The 18,359-nt window shown below is 44.9% G+C and overlaps 1 protein-coding gene across 11 annotated transcripts in view; it reads right to left on the bottom strand.

The window, feature by feature from the left end:
* Nucleotides 1–1,711: 1,711 nt before the first annotated feature.
* The window catches only part of DNM1 (dynamin 1), a 64,927-nt gene continuing 48,279 nt past the window's right edge, over nt 1,712–18,359 (bottom strand). For 4 of the 11 annotated variants that reach the window (XM_030506710.1, XM_030506714.1, XM_030506711.1 and 1 more), the window contains 7 exons: nt 15,514–15,623; nt 14,795–14,906; nt 13,561–13,572; nt 12,142–12,312; nt 11,729–11,970; nt 11,135–11,353; nt 1,712–3,732 (listed from right to left, as the gene is read on the bottom strand). In XM_030506710.1, the coding sequence (XP_030362570.1) occupies nt 3,663–3,732; nt 11,135–11,353; nt 11,729–11,970; nt 12,142–12,312; nt 13,561–13,572; nt 14,795–14,906; nt 15,514–15,623 (936 nt within the window). In that variant the 3' untranslated portion in view covers nt 1,712–3,662. Of the gene's footprint in view, nt 3,733–7,914; nt 7,952–11,134; nt 11,354–11,728; nt 11,971–12,141; nt 12,313–13,560; nt 13,573–14,794; nt 14,907–15,513; nt 15,624–18,359 lie in introns of all 11 variants that reach the window. The other 7 variants (XM_030506716.1, XM_030506718.1, XM_030506712.1 and 4 more) reach the window with 5 other exon arrangements.

Raw genomic sequence — 18,359 nt, 5'->3', positions numbered from 1 at the left:
TGTGTACCATAACTAACAGGGGTAGGGCTATGACTTAATACAAAGCATTACTGTAAATGGAATAACTATTTATTGGGTGTTCTACTCTAGTAGGGGGAAGGAGACAAGACCAGTGAAGAAGGTCTGTGGTCTCTTGCAGAAGTGATTTAATCATGTTAGCAATGTGCTTTCTGAATAAATTTCCTCAGATGAGCACTGACTAGATGTATTTCTTCTGCACAGATCCTCTTGAAATTTGGCCAGGAAAAAAGGTGAAGAATGAACTCTTAATAAAAATACCTGCCCTGGCATTGATGCCCCTTTTCACTGAGCTTTCACGAATGTTTCCTGTAGCCAGAGCGCTGACAAGCCTGAGATGTTTCTCTTGGCCAGCATTTCAGATTCATTCTTTACCCTGTTCTCTTCACGAGTGTTTCCCTGACCACACCTTTGCTTGGAGCAAACTAAGAGCAGGAACTACTGTTCAACTGACACCCAATAGCTTTAAATCAGAGCAAGTGAACTGCTTCTGCACCTCTGAGCTGAGGAAAAAGAGAAAATGCTCCTTAAAGGCCACAAGCACTGAACAACAGGGAACAGGACAGTGGTGGACACAGTGTAGATCAATGGACACAAGCTGCTCTTGTGTGGGAAGGGTAACTGGAATTCCCATCAGAACATATTTAGCCTTTGACAACCAGTAAAGGTTTCTTGTTTTGCTTTCAGAAATAGAATATTCTTTAGGAATAACTCTATGTATAAACACGAGGGATAGATGGAGCAGTTCCAGTGAGGAAAGAAATAGGACAGGGTAGGGCAAGCTCTGGTTACTGCCTCAGTTGCAGAGAAGCTGAAGCTGCAACCCTTAAAAACAGGCAAGAAAGAGAGAGCTTGAACACACAGAGAAAGGAATCACTAGAATTCCCTCAACCCACACCAGTATCTACTATGAATAAAATCAAGAGGAGTTTTAGCTTATTACTAAAGTGTAAGCCAGGGAGATTTCACAAGTACCACAGCAGCTGTAACCAGGAGCACTCGGGGCCAAATCAGGCATCAGTATTACACTGATTTAAGCCAGCAACCCCAAAGCTCCTGGTCTCTTCCTGCAGATGTAGTGCTGGAGCCTCAGGACACAAGGCCTTAAGGAACCCATTGCAAGTGTTGGGATGGCAGCGCTATGTTCCAGAATTATGGAGAAACATGATTGCTACTGTGAGAAGCAGCAACCATGGTCCGAGACCCGTAGCGCTCACTCTTGGCATAGAGAGAGTGGGAACAGGTTTAGGCAGCCTGTACCTGGGGAGAAATCCCACTTCAGCCTAAAGCCAGCTCCTAATGGGAAGTTGCTTATGTGTGTTAGGCTGTGGTTAGGCTGTACTTCAGGTACAGGCCCAAAGGACACCGCTTAACAGAGAAACTACAACTCAACAGCTGCTTGCTGTGCCACACAAACAGCCTTGGCAAAAACACCTTTGTAAGAACCAAGCAACTGTGTGCAAAAATCCCACCTTCTGTATGTCCAGTCACTGAAGCACCTCCATTCATTTTCCTTTATAATTTAACTTCCATGTCTGACAAGGTGTTTCACTACTGCAGCTCCTCAGTGGTTGATGCAGATCTGCTCCACCTTCCCTACCAATGATAGCACCTGCTTGCATGTACAGCTTTTTAAGTTCTATGGGATGGAAAAGATTAGGTTATAATTAAACACTGTTTGAAAACACCCAGAGAAAGAGCAAGAGAGATGGTTTTATTCTAGTCATGGAGACCTTCATTATACAGAAATGATAGTTTATTTCATCCAATAAACAAGAGTGACAGGTAGATCACAAACTGCATCACAGCTACTACCAGCACTGAGACAGTTCACCCACAAGTCTGGGGTAATACAATAACCCAACTGCACACAGCAGAGAATTTAACAATCGGCTCAAAAACTCAACATTGGGATTTGGTTAGCTTTTTGGATGTAAGTGTATATATATATGTATATAGATATTCTTTCCCTACTTAAGTATTTCCTAAAATCCACATGGAAGCACAAATGGCTTTAAACACCTGGACATATATAGATTTTTCATCTTATATATATATTTATAGATATTTATAACAGTAAAGATATGTTTCTCATTACTACAATATACTTGTTTAACTCCTTTAAGCAGCTGGGAAGAAAAGAAAAAATGAAGAAACCAGTTCACTACAATCACATCTGATATGTGTGTGTGTCACAAAATACAAACAAAACAAGCCATGGGTGAGATTCGAGTCAGACCATTCCAGGACAGAACAGCTAAGAGGCAGGCAAAGAGTCTCAGAGGGAGCAGGCCTACATGTCAAATGGTGGTTTTGGGCTCTCCGGGCGGGAGGGACTGGCCTTACCCGGCCGGCTGGAGGGTAAAGACAAGAAAAACAAAGAAAAAAGGGAAAAAGGGAAAGAAAAAGGGGGAGAAGTAGTAAAACAATAGTTAAAATACAGAAAGGAACTGGCATCAGAACAACAGAGGATCCACAACAGAAATTAAGAGCAATAGCACTGAAATGAGAGAAGTTAAATCTGAATCAGGCCTTGTTGAAAGCCTGCAACACAAATGGCTCATTCAGCTCTGGTAGAGACATGACATCTGAGATGGACAGGGTTGATAGTTGATATATTTTTAATTCTCAAGTATTTTTTTTTAATACATGTAGCATGAAAAGTAGAAACCAAACCTTAAGAAGATGAGTTGCGATCAACAACGGTTACAAGTTTCCCCAAACACGTACCATCCACATGCAAGAAGAAAAGGCTACGGAAGAAGTCACCACAGTACCCAAACCACACTGAAAGATGTGCTTATCCAAAGCAGAAAGATTTTCAACAAAAACATTACACAGCAAAACTCCCTGAAAACATTTGGCTGTCCATTTGCAAGGGGGGAGCGGCGGATCTATTCCCCTCTCCCTGCTGGCTTCAGGAAAGTCAGCCAAAAGTGATGATGCAAAAGCACTGCATCACCAGCAGGATTGCCCCAGCTCTTAGGGAGCCGAGTGTGAGCAGGTCCGTGTGCTCCCTGCACGCTGAGGTGTGTGCGCTATCTCAGCCTTCACTCTAGCAGGACTATGCCGATCCATTGAGTTCCCCCCCTTCCTTGTTTTCCCTGCCTCACTTGGATAGAAGGTTGATTGCACTGTTCCCAACATGAATTTTTGCACCTTAGAAGTCAAACTAATACACAGGACATTTAATCTGTTCCTAACGGTGTCACATGTTGTGATAGTATTGTTCTTCTAAGTCACACTTTAGTCTTAACTACAAGAAAATAGCTACAGATCAGTCCCGGGTGCTACAGCTAACTGATGCAGGCAGGACACTTATCCAGGCTAGACCAGGCAGATGGATGGACAGCCACCACTTGGACTTAAGGATGTCCCTGCGGCTGATCTCTCCAAGGAGCCCGTGTACTTCAGGGATCCATGCCACTGAATGAAGGCTACTCTATGCTCACAAAGCAATACAGGACGCACGAGTGAAGACGAAGAGCTCAATCACTAGGCTAGTGTTTTACGACACACCGGGAAGGGGCGGTGGGAGGCAGAGATGTGGGATGGATGAGAGGAGTGACTGTGGCTGTGGAAGGGAGGGTGGGATGGGGCAGCCGCCAGCACGGCATTCGTCGCCAGCTGTCTACAGCCTCGAGTTATAAATCTAAGAGGGACGGTTCAGCCGGTCGGATTATGGTAGGTCGAGTAGGTGAGGCAGGGCCCCTTCTGTTGTGAAAAAGCAGAAAACAAAAACAAGAGAACACACACTGTGGTTAGCACAGCAATCGCAGTCACAATCACTCATGCTTCTCCACCTCGCCTGAGCCAGCAAGAGAATAAAACTCAAGGCACGAAGTACCAGATGCAGCTCCACAAAGGAGACTTGCAGGTTTGTGTTAGGCCTCGCACTGGCCTTTCTGCACAGTATGAATCAGCAGTAAAGCAATCTGCTGGAAAGCCACTTCTGCTCTCCCTCTGAAATTTGGAAGTGCAGAGGTTTATTACCAGTGAGTGCAGTGGCTCTGGAATGAGAGTTGAGAAGCATGGACAACAGTGAGCTCCTGTATCAAGCACATGACAGTCACACAGCATGGATGGAGCCCTCTGAGACGCGCTGCTGTCAGAGGTTCTTGGCTGGTTTGGTGGAGCACCTTCTACCCCTGCCCTTGAGGCTACTGCAAGCCTGAGATTCCCTATTCCAGTACATGACACTGATGTTCAGGGCAAGCTGCTTCCACTTCTCTAGTTCTGGTGCTCAGCAAATGCAGCTTCTACTTCAATAAAAGGAAGTTTGGCCATTGCTACTCCATTCTGTTTAAGCTCTTTTGCTAGTACTTTAGCTGGTTAAGTGGGAAGCAATGTGTTTGCTCTCTGCATGGATTAAGTATTCTAGGATGTCCTTCCTGTAAAGGACTTGGGAAAAACAAAACCCCAGAAAACACAAGACAACACGCCTGCTGTCTCAACTCATTCCTCAGAAGATCACTTCAGACAGACTACAGTTTACAGATTAAAAGTGTTCTGTAAGGCAGCGAGTCCAATCTATGTTTTCTCCTTTAAAGCATACTCCCTGCAGTGTCTGCAACCTAAACAGCATCATGATGGTGTATCATTATGATAATTAAATCACTCAGTACCACGCCAGAGTAGGTCCACAGTCCAAACTGCCTGAAATGCAAAGAGCAAATCCAAGAGGATGCAGATCAAATAGAAGGGAAGCATTTGCACTGATCATACAGAATCAATGTCCCAGAATTAATGCCAGAACAATTCCAAGCTGACAAGCTTTAATTTAGATTACAGAGAATCAACAGCCTGCTGGAAATGAAGGTCATTCCCTAACACAGGGCATGAAGGAAGGGAGGGGAGAAAGGGAAGAGTGGCAGAGGAGGATATTTGCACCAGTACAGTCCTCTGAGATAAAGAAGTCTTGTTTTGCACTGACTGCAAGTCTATAATCATGCTGGTACCAGAGGAGCTACACTCCTATAAACTGGGGCAAGCTCCCTCATTGCAGCAAATGAACCAGAGCAACTCTACAGTCCTGTTTATTAGACCTCAGCAGAATTTATTGCTCCATAACTATTAAGCCCCAAATCTCAAAACAATTACAGCCACTTGTTCCTTGCTTTGGGAAATGATACTTTGAAAAAAGCTTCAGACAGTAAAACATTCTGCAAACATTATTTCCTTGACTGGAAATGTCAACGGGGACTGCAAGACCCCACTGCCAGCATGTCAATCAAGTTACTGCTCCTGTACAGCAAATAATGATGGGATTGAGCTAACCTGGAAATCACAACCACCTTGGAAGGATGCTCCCAAAAGCAAAACTTATAATGAGCTATTACAGCTGGGGGATCTGTGACCCTGAGCTTTCTGACATGTGGCATCTGTGCATTATCTCTAAAGGGTGTTCCTGGTGAAACTGCAGCCATATCAACCATCTGATGGCTACTACCCTCACTGGAATAGCAACAGCACGTGAATTAAAACCCTACAGAGCTCCAGCTCAACCTTCAGTGAGATGCTGTTGCACTGTCACATGTGTTAGAAGGCTTTTTTAGAAGTTTGAAGGACTATTTGCATTTCAGGAGTTTGGACGCATTGTTCTAACAGTCTCTGTGGATTTACATGAAAAGGATGCTTCAAAAGTCACTAGACTATGTGATGTGTTCTGGCAAGAGAGGCCACTTGACCCTACCAGAATAAACAGGCGTGAAAGGAGCACAAACCATTCCCAGGTAGATGGGCTGCTTTTTTATAATGTATTATTTTATAATTCATTTTTGCAGACACTTGGGAGTCTTTTAGGGGGAAGGGCTGTCACTTTTTAGAGTTAGATTTTGTCTCTGCTCAGCTTTTCTGGAGACACCTGCAGAATCTGTCTGGTAAGGTTGCTAAAGGCTGAAAACTGTTTCCCAGCACAAAAATGGACAGAGAAGTCCATTTACCCCCGAAATGCTGCTTCAGTCTGTCTCACTGCATTATTAGCCAAGCCCTTTTCTATTAGTGAAAAGTCACTTTCTTCTGTCAGGACAACAAGGAACAAAGTTTTGCTCATGGGGAAGCCTGTAGCAGTCTCTTGTCCTGGGAAGTAAGACCTGAGTCCTGGCAGGAGCCTGAGGAGACCAGTTACAGTGACTGTCATGCCCTCTGAAGTCAGGCTTTCAAGCCATACCCAGACTGTGCCCATCATACCTAGGAAGCAATGGGCTAATAGAGAGCTCTGCTGATAAGGACCTAACAGAGATGGTAAAACATTGCATTTATTCCCTTGGAATGCAAAAGGGTTTGAGTGGTATTTTGGGGGTGGTTTGGGGTTTTTTTGGTGTTGTTTTGGTTTTTAACTTTTATTTCCTTGGTGCTCTTGATGCCAGATTAAGAACAGAACGCCCCATAACAGCGAGTCCCAGAATGAGGTACAGACAACAGCAAGCCTCTTCACTGAGGCTCTTCACCAAGATGCATGTTTCTAGGGCTGTCAGGGATGTCTGCAGTAGGCAGAGTATTGGAGGAAACTGCTGATTGCTCCCAGCACCTCTGCAGTGTGTCATCAGTGAGGAGAGCTGACGGCTGACGTCCTCAGAGATGTCAATCACTGAGCAATCACTGCATTGGTTTGATGTGATGTGGTACCTCTCAGCTCTAACTGCAGTTACATGCAGCACTAACAGACACCAACGTGCTGCAAGATGCGCTGGCAGTGAATCCCCCTGCCCTGGAACAGGGGCTTGTCTTTTGCTATTCCTATTAAGATAGCACTTCAGCACACACTGCTCCCCCCAGTTCTCTGCCACAGCCAGCAGCAAGGGAATCTACAGGAGCTGCTGCTGTGCCCCTCTCAGGCCTTTCACTTCAAGAAACAACCACCAGAGACAGGGAGAAGGGACCCCAAAACCCCCACACCTGCCCTGTTCTGACCTCTCTGTCCCTTTATCAATAAGGGCTGGAGGTTCCCAGGAAAAAGATTCAGGAGAATTTGCTAGATCTTCCTCTTCACAACCCCACTCTTCAGCATTAAAAGGACAAGGAAGGGTTTTTGGGCCAGTGCAGGATTGCATGAGCCTGCCCCAGTACCCTGCTACATCACTGAACAAGTACAATGCTGCAAAATGCAAGGAGACAGGAAAAGGAAACAGGCAGGACAAGCAGTGTTTGGGGGACACAGATCACTGAAGCCTAACTCTCACAGGGGCAGAAGGCAGAGGAGAGAAGGCAGTTTGCATCGAGCAGAAGAGTAACCTAGAAGGTAAAGGGTCAAGTGGAGAACAAGCAAAAGGGAGTTTGCTTCTAAGTGTGACAGGACACAAGGATTACAGGGAACATTCAATGTCAGAGTTACCTTGCACTCAGACATGGAAGTCCTGATATTAATGACCCCAACTCCTGCCTTCCATGAGCACTGGGGACACAGTGACAATGGGAGCACTTCTCCAGCCAGACATTAGAATATAAGAAGAGGAGTCTGAACTAACAACTCCCCAGGTCTCTATCTTGATTGTAACAGATCTGACAAACCAAATCAAAACAGAGTTCACTCAGCTGATCTCCCAGTCAGTGTGCATATAAGACAAATGAGACATACACACAGTTTAGACCTTGTTGCCAGAGCTCATTCCCCCATCCCTCCTCCTCTATCTAGAGGCAGAGAAAGGGTCCTCTAGTGACCTTAAATCAGGTACCGAGGCTTTCCCAGCTCCTGCAGCTCAAGCAGCTGCCCTGACTCTGATCAGCCAGTTTTTCTGTTCAAGACTCCTCCTTTTATGAGATCCTGGCAGAGGTGGTTCATTGGACAAGGGACTCTGTTACTAACACAAGAACTAGGCAGCAGAGGTGAGCTGCAGAGCAAAGTAATGGAGGATGGGACACAATGACTCATGCATTGCAGGGAGAGTGCAAACGTACCGTGGCTGCCAGTCCTCAGGGGTCACTGATAGTGATTCTGAAAGACAACATGAAATCAACATGGCAGTTCAGACAGTTCAAGGCAGAGGCCACACAGACTGTCAGGAAGGTGGAACAGAGACACGTGCATGCGCAGACACACATTCACACACCTCCCCATAGAACACAGCGCAAGCGTGCGCTGCTGGGCAGGACTTCACACACCACCACAGCCTCATCTTTGCACACATCCAGAACCCTGCTGTGCACAGGGATCCACTGGTCATTGCTCACTCAACCACCACTCATACATCCAGGTTGACGTTCATACCTGCTGAACCAGCGGTATATCTAGGTCTCAGCACCTATCAGCTGGGTGCAGGTAGCTTAACTTGTCTCTCAAAAGATTCTTCTCTTCTGATAATATTAAATGTTGGAGTTGAAACAAACAGCTCAGGAAAGGAGATAACATGCAGCCCTGACCACTACCCAAAAGGAAAGAAGCCGGTGAAGGCTTCTATTTTTCAGGTTACAAATCATAAGATCAGCTACTCTGACCTCCTGAATAATTCAAGTCAAAGCCGTGTGATGTTATGCTTACAGAGATGCTGATCACTTGCATCTCTTTCCTTAGATGTATCAAAGAATGGAGAACCCATTAATGCCTTCAACAGATCTTTTCAATGGTTAAATCATTCTCACTTAAACATTCTTCTTTCTCCTTTGAGCTTGCCAAAGCTCTTTCACCTTGTGTTTCTATTGAACTATTTTAACCTAAAGAGCCTAAATGGAGGAGTATCTTCAGAGTTTTCTTTCCCAGAGCAAGTCCTCCTGCATAACTCAAATAGGCATGTAGTCCAAATACAGCCTTTAATTGCACACAGATGGGACCTTGTATTGCTTCTAACTTGCAGCTCTGTATGTATTTGGCAATATGGACTTACACAGTAGACTGAATAAATGCTAAGTACACAGGCATGATGTCAATGTTTTATATGTCCTTAATTATATGCAAGAAAACCTTCCTGTGCAAGAAGATGGACCATGTGGTGTTTATACGTGAAAGCATGTGTCTACAGTTATGTTTGAGAAAGAAGTAGAGTGACACTTGTCTAAGTTCATCATTCATAAAATCAGATGCTCAAACAAACTGGAGACACAAAACCTGCCAAATGTCTCCATGGGTGTGTGCATACACACACAAAGCACATCCAGCCACCACTACACACTTCCAGTTCACTACACAACACCAACTCCTACAGCAAAGCCCACTCATACCACCTACAAGAGCTTTGTTCCTCTCACACAACAGTGTAGCCTGGTTAGCAAGGGAAAAGATGAGTATTAAAAGAAGCAACAATGGAGATGGCATTCGTTCACCCATGGCAGAAGGACCCGAGCCCAAGTGCTAGCAGGGAACATTCTTATTCTATATACAGGAGAGGAAGAGAAAGAGTCCCTTGTCATTGGAAATTCTCCATTCCTCAGTGAACTCAAATGACAAGCTGGTATCAGGATCCGGAGGAGTCTATGAACAACTGGAAGAATCAGAGAGGGGGATCAGGGAATGAGCATCACTTCACAGCTTCTAGAATTACATTCTCAACTCCAGATCAGGGCAGGCAGTAACATGCAATCCAACCTACCATCTCTCCTTCTAAAGCAAGAGATTGCTCAGTTAAGTCTGAAATACTTTCTTCCTCTGCTTCAGTGCTGTTCCCTACCTTCCCTTAAACCCTCATGCAAAAGGCAGAAAAGACAGTAAGATAGGATATGACAGATTTCTTCAAAAGAGAGGCCAATTCACTTCAGCCCATTTGGGGAATCATCCTATCATGATGATCAGGTATATAGAATATTTTTCATGAGTGAAGAAATGAAACTGAGTGAAAGGAGAAAGATGAAGACAGAAAGAAGCATAAGTACACTAAAAATAAAACCACAAAGTAACACTAGATGGAAAAGCAGAGTCACAAGAAGCAAGAGCCAAAATACACAATAGAAGCATGCTGACATCCATAGGTGCCACCAGCAGGACTGGAGTCCCTGGGGCAACACTGAGATATGTGTGGACAAGTGACTGTGGGAGCTGCATCAAGGTGCATAGGGAGGACTGGGGGCAGAGGCACCAAGAAAGTAAAACCATTTGCACACACCAAAGTCAGAAACTGGCCTATAATCAATATGGACTCATCCACCTCTGAGCTGGATATAGCCTAGCAGAGAATACGTCCTCTCTAAACAGGCAGCACCAAGTATGAGCTGGGGCACTATCCCTAGAGGAGGACTGATCTGCCTCTGCCATATACCATCCCCACCCATTGACAGGCTGGGTGTTTCCACCAAAAATGGCAAAGCTTCAGACATTTGCCACCAGCACCCACTGGAGAGGAGGTATTTTCCACGAGGGAAGTGTTCCCTCTGGCATGCCAGCGAGGTGTTTCTGATTATATTCATTCTTTACTCTGCAATTACCTTCTCTTCCTCACAGGGAGGCCAAGTACCCAACATAAAAGCATTCCCTGTTCCAGGCTGATTCCTAAGTCCTGTTCAGGAACCTGTGCTTAGGAAATGTATATAACAGTATTACTATATTGAAGTGTTTGAAGTGACTGAACAGGAAAGGAATTGAGTTTCCTAGTGGGAAAGAAAAGCTGTGTGATTTGAATGCTCTAGACTGGAAAATGTTCAAGTTGATTACAGAACCAATAAAAAGAGGCTAAAAAAAAAATTCATTTCCCTGACAGTGACATTGCAATATTCTCCTAGCCAAAAAGCAACTGAACACCTTAGATAAAGGTCTCCAACTCACCTTGAAGAACTCTGTGCCAGGAGAAAAGGGGCAACTTCAGACTTTGGGAGCCCTACGCAGAGGGGAACTGTCACTCCAATCCTGTGATTTTTCTGGTGAACATCTACTTGTGATCAAAAGCATTGCTATGATTGCTTTAATAAAGCCCTTGGGTACAAGGTCCTCTTCCCCCATTATCTGCACAGAGGTTTGTGCAGAGAAGAGGCTGCCCTGTTCCCGAGAGCTGCTTTGGCAATGCCTCATCTGTATAATGAGATTTCAGTGGACAACAATGCTCCTGCCTATGGACCCACTTCAAATATCCAAAGACTGTACCCACACCATGCACTCCATTCTCCTTCTATGGCCCAGGCAGGCTAAGTGCTGTCAAAGCTGCTACCCAAAAACTGGACATATCCCACCTGCATGGAGCAGCATTTCAGGACTTACCTGGGAACACCAGGAGGAGCACGATTAGGCCGAGAAGGAACCTGAGGTGGGGGCCCAAAGGGATCAGGAGAGGCACCTGGCCTGGAGGGCACAGGGGGTGCACCACCCAGCGTGGACCCACCAGCAGGAGGTGGTCCAGGAGCTGGGCCTCGAGACCCAGGTCTGGCGGGTGGCACCGCAGGAGCTCTCCTCTGTGGCGTGGGGCTGGATGTAGGGGACCTGGCAAACAAACAGAAGAAATTCAACTGCAACAACAGGCCTGGGATCCCTCTATCACCACCAGGCCCCCACATGCTGCTTTCAGTGTTCCTTCTTTAGTTTCACATCACTTTACGCACTACCCTTTGGCTTTTGAGGACCATGCCAGGCTTCAGGTTGCCTTCAAAGCTACTTCAGGTCCCATGTATCCTAAGGGTTCAGAACCCTCCACATCCTTCCAAAGCCTAGAAGCCTCCCAACACAAATACCCAGAACTCTTCATCCACAGGGAGAAGAGAGCAAGAGGAGGACTCCCTGTCTCAGTAGGAGGCCCCAGCTAGCCACTGAAGAGGCATCAGGCAGGTCTGTGGGGCTCTCCCCCTGAGCCTCTGGTACCTGCGTCCAGATGGTACGCTCTGCACCTGCAGCCAAGAGTCGTCCACCGGTGGGGGCATTGGGGTGCTGATGGTGCTGGTGTTGATGTCCCCGATGATGTTGAGGGCCTCCTTCAGGGCATGGAACATGCGCAGCATCTCGTCACGTCGCTGAGCCTGCTCTGCCGACTCCTCCATCAGTGTATTTTGGTCACCACAGGAGTACAGGTTTGCCAGCAACTCCGAATGGATAAAGTCCTTGGTCTGTAAACGAGCACAAAGAAGGAATCAGTTTTCACCCTCTCCCCCAAAACACTCCATTTTCTCCCAACATCTCCTCCTTCCAAACAGTCTTCCATTTTATTTCATTCTTTCTCTATTTTAACCCTCCTCTGTGTCTCCCCACCTCCACTGACCACACAGTGTGATAAGTACATTGTTTATCATGAGGTGCATGATTGTCTTCGGCATGAGGTCTCTGATGGTTTTGTTGACAATTGCCATGTAGGAATCCACCAGGTTCCTGATCGTTTCCACTTGTCTCTCCAGCTGAGGATCCATGGAGTGCATAAAACTGTCTGATCCATTCTCCTCGGCTTCACTGGCCTGCAGAGAAAAGGAGAAACAAATTGCTGCTTCAATTGTAACACAAAATTGGTTTTTCAAGAGAGGTAAGAGAAGAAAAGGGAACACAAAGGAAGCGCATGCAATAAATAAAACTGAAGCTTACATTCTGAGCTGTGATTGTCAATGCACAGCTCAGCTTGTACAGACTTCACCTCACATCTGAGAAGCTTTAACAATAAAGCTGCTATCTTGGTAGAAAGTTACTATACAAAGGTGAAAGGCAACAGGGACTCCTGACCAGCATTCACAGGTCATGGCTCTAGTGAATACTCAAAGCTGTATTTTTGCTTTTAATGCTTAGAGCTTCCTGAAAGGTTCTTCATCTGAGCTGGGTTTTCCATCCTCAGATTCAGTTTAGTCCTTAGAATTACTCAACATAAATTAAGCCTTATGGGCTGACACGCTGCACCTTTATTCTCATTATACAAATGAGAAAACAGATACAGAGGTGAAGTAACTGCTCGCCTCAGTGAGATCACAGTAGATGGAATAACCTAGAAACCCTTCCTGACCACTTTAATTGCAAATCCTCCATCGTAAGTCAATTAGCTTTTCTTTCACACCAAGCAGATGAATCTCTTCCTGTCTGCCTGAAATGCTTTGTTTAGCTTTCTGTAAGGTAAAACCTGGACTGTGCTGTTTGACAGCAAGCAATCACCAAGGCTCTTCCATTTGGGATCGATTTCAAAGCAGCAAAGCATGAAAGACTGCTCTTTCCCAATGCTTATTAAAAAAAAAAGCAACAAACCAACCTTTTTATAAAGAAAAATCTTTCTTGTATCGACCATCCCAGTCTGAAGGTTTTGCAGCAGTTGCTAATCTTTTGTTTTGGGGAACAAAATATAGGAGAAAGGGCAAATTCTTTTGTTCATTTGAGCTTTTCCTGGGAAGATCTTACATAATGAAGGAATGCAAGGTCTCAGTGAGAAACAAAGAAAAGGAAGTAGATGTCAAACAGGGCAACTTAAAAAGAAAAAAAGAGGGTCAAGAAAACCCCAAAAGTAAGTTTGCACTAAGATTCAGAAGTCATACAAAAAGGCAGAAATAACAAGAAAAAAGGAAAACTCAAACCAAGAACAGAAACAAACAGCAGGAATCCAACAGAAGGTACAAAGAGGGAGAAGAAGCAAATGCCTCTCAGGAAACTGTGACAAAAGGAAAAAAAACCAAGAGAACTATCTGGTGAGAGCCCCAGGGGGCAACACAGGCAGAGAGGGTCAGACTTACTTTGTCCTTGTCCTGGCAGGCCAGTTTGAGCATAGGTGGAAAAAATTAAAATAAAAAGGGACAAAAAATAAAGGAAGACTTTTAATTGGTCTCAGAATTTGGAGAAGATCCCATCATAGCACTGAACAAGCAAAGATCAACCCCACTAAAAATACATAAATACCTGGATTACCCTGGAAGAGGAGTAAGTTAATTGCAAACTGAAAAATCAAGATGGGATGCACTTCAAGGAAATCACATTATTAGCAACGGAGAACAATTTACTTACCTACAATGGTTACTTCTTCTTTGTTACATAGGGTTTGAGACAGTCATCCTAGCAATCAGTTTTTATGTCAAACCACTTAATTTGCACACCAATAGGTGGCACATGTCCTTTACCAGTATGTGTTTCAGAGGTCTGGTTCAAAGCCAATTTGAAGCCATATCACTGTTAAGGTCCAGTCCCTAATCCTCTTTTTTTTAACATCACATCAGTTTGTCAGGAAATGCTTTAAGGCAAAACCCACACTCTTCAGGTGTAACAAGGAAGATGAATGCAAGAAGTCTATTAGAAGCAACAAATGCAAACAGATAAGCAATTATCACTTTTATAATGGGACAACTATTAATAGCAGCTTCCTCTCAGAGAGCAGGAAGGCTTTGAACAGGAACATACACCACAATTCTCTAGAATGTACTTTTAAAGCAGAGCATAATGCTGACAGCAAGTGTTACGGACAAGGCTAACGGAAGAGATAAGGGGTCTTGCTAAAATAGCACATTAAGGTATCTACTAAGCAAAAGAAAAGTTCAGAGAACATCCCTCCCTAACTGGGTGAGGGAAGGAATGGGAGAATAACTACTACTAACCCAGAAGTTCCTAACAGGACTGTACAGTGTTTCTGAAAAGGAACGGTAACTTAGCTCAGCAGACACATACCACTTAGTAGTCAGGTAGTTAAGTGTCCTCCTTAGATTGGGAATTGAATGCCCACAAAGCAAGAGAGCTAGAAGCGTTTATCAAGGCAGTCTTTGCCTACTTGATCCCCCCTTTGAAGCTGCCTGCTACTTTATCCCAAGCTTCCTTAAAGCAAGCACCAGAACATACTAAAAACTTATGTCCGAAAAGATTCCCAGTTCAGAAAAGACACAAAACCTTCACAAACTTATTTGTAACACAAGAGGATGCAGCTATCCTTCATGAGATACATGCTGTGTTCCTTCTAATCCCATTGTTACGTCTGTAACTTACCCCAACACGCTCTGGGTAGACTCCTGCACGAAGGAAGGAAGCCTTCCAGCTATCCACCTCCTCCTGGGTCTCACAGGCCAGCTCCAGCTGCCGATAGTCCTTGTAAACATTCCTGAAAAGACAAACATTTTATTCTTCTCTACTGCAAATCAGAGATTTGCCCATATTTAACAGAAATGTCAATAACTAGGGAATCTTCACAGCCTTGTAGGAGCTTCCTGGACTAAGGCAGAGATACTTAGCACCTTGCTAGTATCCTCATCATGACCTTGCAAAAAGGAAGGGGCTGCCCCTAGATGAGCTGTGTGTTTCGACAAGGCATGAATGAGATTCTCTTTTCAATTCTGCTCACTGCTGCACTTCTGCAGCCAACCTTGGTGCCCCTTCTCCTACAGCTTTCCCTAGTCACTCACTAAGAACGTTGATTATCAATACATATCCCAGCCAGACAGGTAACTACACCAAACAGCTGAAGATTAAGGTCACCCTGCAGGCCATGCACTGGTGAAGAAAAATAGTACACATATGTAAGACCAGCAGAAATGAAGTCAGACTGACTCTTGAAAGAAGTCTCCCCATCTCCTCCAAAAATGGCTATCCTTAAGAGATAGAGCCCTGGAGAGCTATCCCAACACACTCATCTCTATTCCCTCCTATCTAATATTACATAAATCCCATCCCTAGCTTCAACAGCTTGGCGTGTCGAGATCTGAGCGTACCTCTGTTCAGTGTTGAAGAGAGCAAAGATGTGCTTGCTGGACATGAACCCCTTCTCAACATCTCGCAGTTTCAAGTTATCCACTGGTAACATATACTTCTTCTCTTTCTCCTGAAAAGGGAATCAGTAACAAGTCACTCACTGTTCCAAAGCCTCTACTCTGCCTGCACCAAGGAGTCTGTCAACAATACAGCCCGACTCAACTCACCAGGTCCCTTGAATCTGTGTGGAAAAGGGACCTCTATAAACAAGAGTCTGTCCTTCCTGAGTGCTCTTGTGATGTGACCCAACAATCCAGGCCCATTAACTCCTCCGGGGGCAGGCAGAAGCATGTCATGACCCAATTCCCCAGGTTGTAGATCACCATCAAGGTCCTCACTCTTCCCAGCAAGGGGTTAGTCAGCACTAAGACCCTCACCAGCCACTTGATACCTCCATCCTCAGGACAGCATAAATGGGGGGGGGATCAGAGAAGGGGCAAGCAGCCCTCACAGCCCCACTGCTGACACCTCAGTGTTTTACTTAGAATCATTACAAGCCTATATCCAGGTTCAAGAAAAGCCAGGCATGTGATGGAGAAGCTGGTTTGACATAGATACAGACTGCATTATCTAAAATTCACCTCTTCAGAAGAGCTGACTTTCTCATTTCACCCTATCACAGTCCTGCACTATTGATTACTACAAACTCTCCTAAAGTATTAATTAAGCAATATAAATATACATCCAAAGATCAAAGAGCAAGTCTGGCTACAAGAATACAGGTTACTGTAAGGTTACCTCAAGGCCTCCTGTGTTGGAAAAGCAAAATAAATCAATGACTATGCTCACTAATGAAAATCTCATGCTCCAAATGATTAGAAGCTGCAACAATACAGGCAGTTTGCTGCTTGGTGAATGTTAAAAACCAGAGCCTGTCATTTTAGTGACCAGACTCAAGAGAGCTTTAAGGGACCCATTGTCCAGAATAACTGCACCTACAACCCTCCAGTCTGGTTCTTACGGGACCTCTCCAGCTAAACACAGAACAACGCATCCAAAAACCAACCTCAACTGATATTTCTGACCCTAAATATCATATTTAACAAACAAAATTGAGCTTAGTTTCTGGATGTTTAATGTAAAAAGTAAGGCAGAAATCATTCTCCCTGCTCAAATCTGACAGCAAATTAACACAAGTGACTTTGATTTAAGGCCCCCATTTGGAACATCTTGTTCCAGCTGAATATTATACCCCAACATAACAAGAGAGGGAGCCATCACACTGGTCTCCAAGAGGCAGAATGCAGCTACCCAAGACTGAAATAGAAACAGAGCATACTTCTGTGTGCAGGCATGCATGTGTGACTGTCCCCTTGTGAGCATCTTGTGTTGTTTGTAGACCTTTCTTGGCTGGTAGCAACAAAACATGATTACTCTCAGGGGAAACAAGAACAGAAAACAAAGATGGTCAGAGAGCAGAGATTAGCTAGAAAAGAGGGACAGGGCACAGCAGCAGATAAGGATGACAAAGCTGCTGAGCTCAAACATCCAGGAGGGCAACTCCAGCCTAACATCCTCTTCAGTTTCAGTTAAATGGGCTTGAGTTTGCCAAGGATAGCAGCCACTACACACAGTTCAGACATAGCCCAAAGATCAAATTAGACTAGTTCATTCCAAAATTTAAGCAACAAGAATATCGCAGAAGCCAGCGCCTAGAAAACAGAAGAGATCACTTGGGTACCTGTCAAACTCTCCATTCTCTAAGATGCCAGGCTATGAAAGCAGGAGAGCTCTTCCAAGCAGATTTCCCTGGATATTTTAATATTGTTGATCAGTCTAGATTAGACGTGGACAAGTGCTTTTGTGATGGGACATCTGTCAGCCAGGTACTGGGCTCAGAGCCAGACCACTTCAGGTTCTGTAAGCCACAAACAGCTTCCAGCTTTCTGTTACTTTGGATTATTATTATGCTGGTTTAGATTGAACTAGTGACCTAGAAGTGAAGTACACCAACTGCTAAGGCCCTGGGCAGGTCAGACCATCCCTGCCACAGCCTCACTTGACTGGAACTCCCTGCATTCACCCCACAATGTCTCTGGGCTAGTAGAAGAAATAACTGATGTTAAAGCTGTCTCAGAAAAATCATTCTACATTAGAACCACATCATTCCATGGAAATCTAGCAATGGAGTCATTCTTCAGGGGAAAATAAAGGCGGCAAAAGGTAAGGGAATCCCATGTCCCAGATATGGAAATACACGCTGTTTGCCAGAGTTTCAACTTTCACCCTTTCCAAGCTCTTGCATAAATGCTGCCACATGATCAAGACAACAGTATCTCTGCATGCTGATCTTTCCATACACCAGAGGGAAGATGCATGTATCTGTCTGCCAGCAGAAAATATCACAGTCAAAAGGAGGACACTGGCACAAGGCAAGAACCCCCCAGCTCACACATGCTGCTGGGCAATGCACAATGCCACGAGCCCCTGGGGCTCTCCATCTCCCCACACCTCCCCCTAACCAGTCCCCCACTTCAGTCTTTCCAGCTTCTCAGTTTTCAACCCAGCCTGTTTTATATCAACACTCTGACTTCATTTCCTGAATGTAGAGACAGGAAAGTGTGGAACGAGCTGCCAAGGGCTGAGCCTCTCAAAACTTTGGCTGAGCCCTCTGCCCATATGTTAGCAATCTGGCAGTATGTGCTATGGCTGAATAGCATCCTGGCCAAGAGGGGAAAAGGGCTTCTCTCTCTCTAGCTTTCCAGACTTGGAGGAGGGGAGAGAAGGAAGAGCCAGCACATATCGAAATGGGAAAGTGGTTTGTGAAACACTATATTAAAAGCCCTCGGTCTGATCCCAAGAGGCT

This window comes from Strigops habroptila, chromosome 15 (genome assembly GCF_004027225.2).
Source record: "Strigops habroptila isolate Jane chromosome 15, bStrHab1.2.pri, whole genome shotgun sequence".
Taxonomy (NCBI): Eukaryota; Metazoa; Chordata; class Aves; order Psittaciformes; family Psittacidae; genus Strigops; species Strigops habroptila.
The sequence above is the reverse complement of the archived record's forward strand: the minus strand, read 5'-3'. Positions and strand labels throughout refer to the sequence as shown.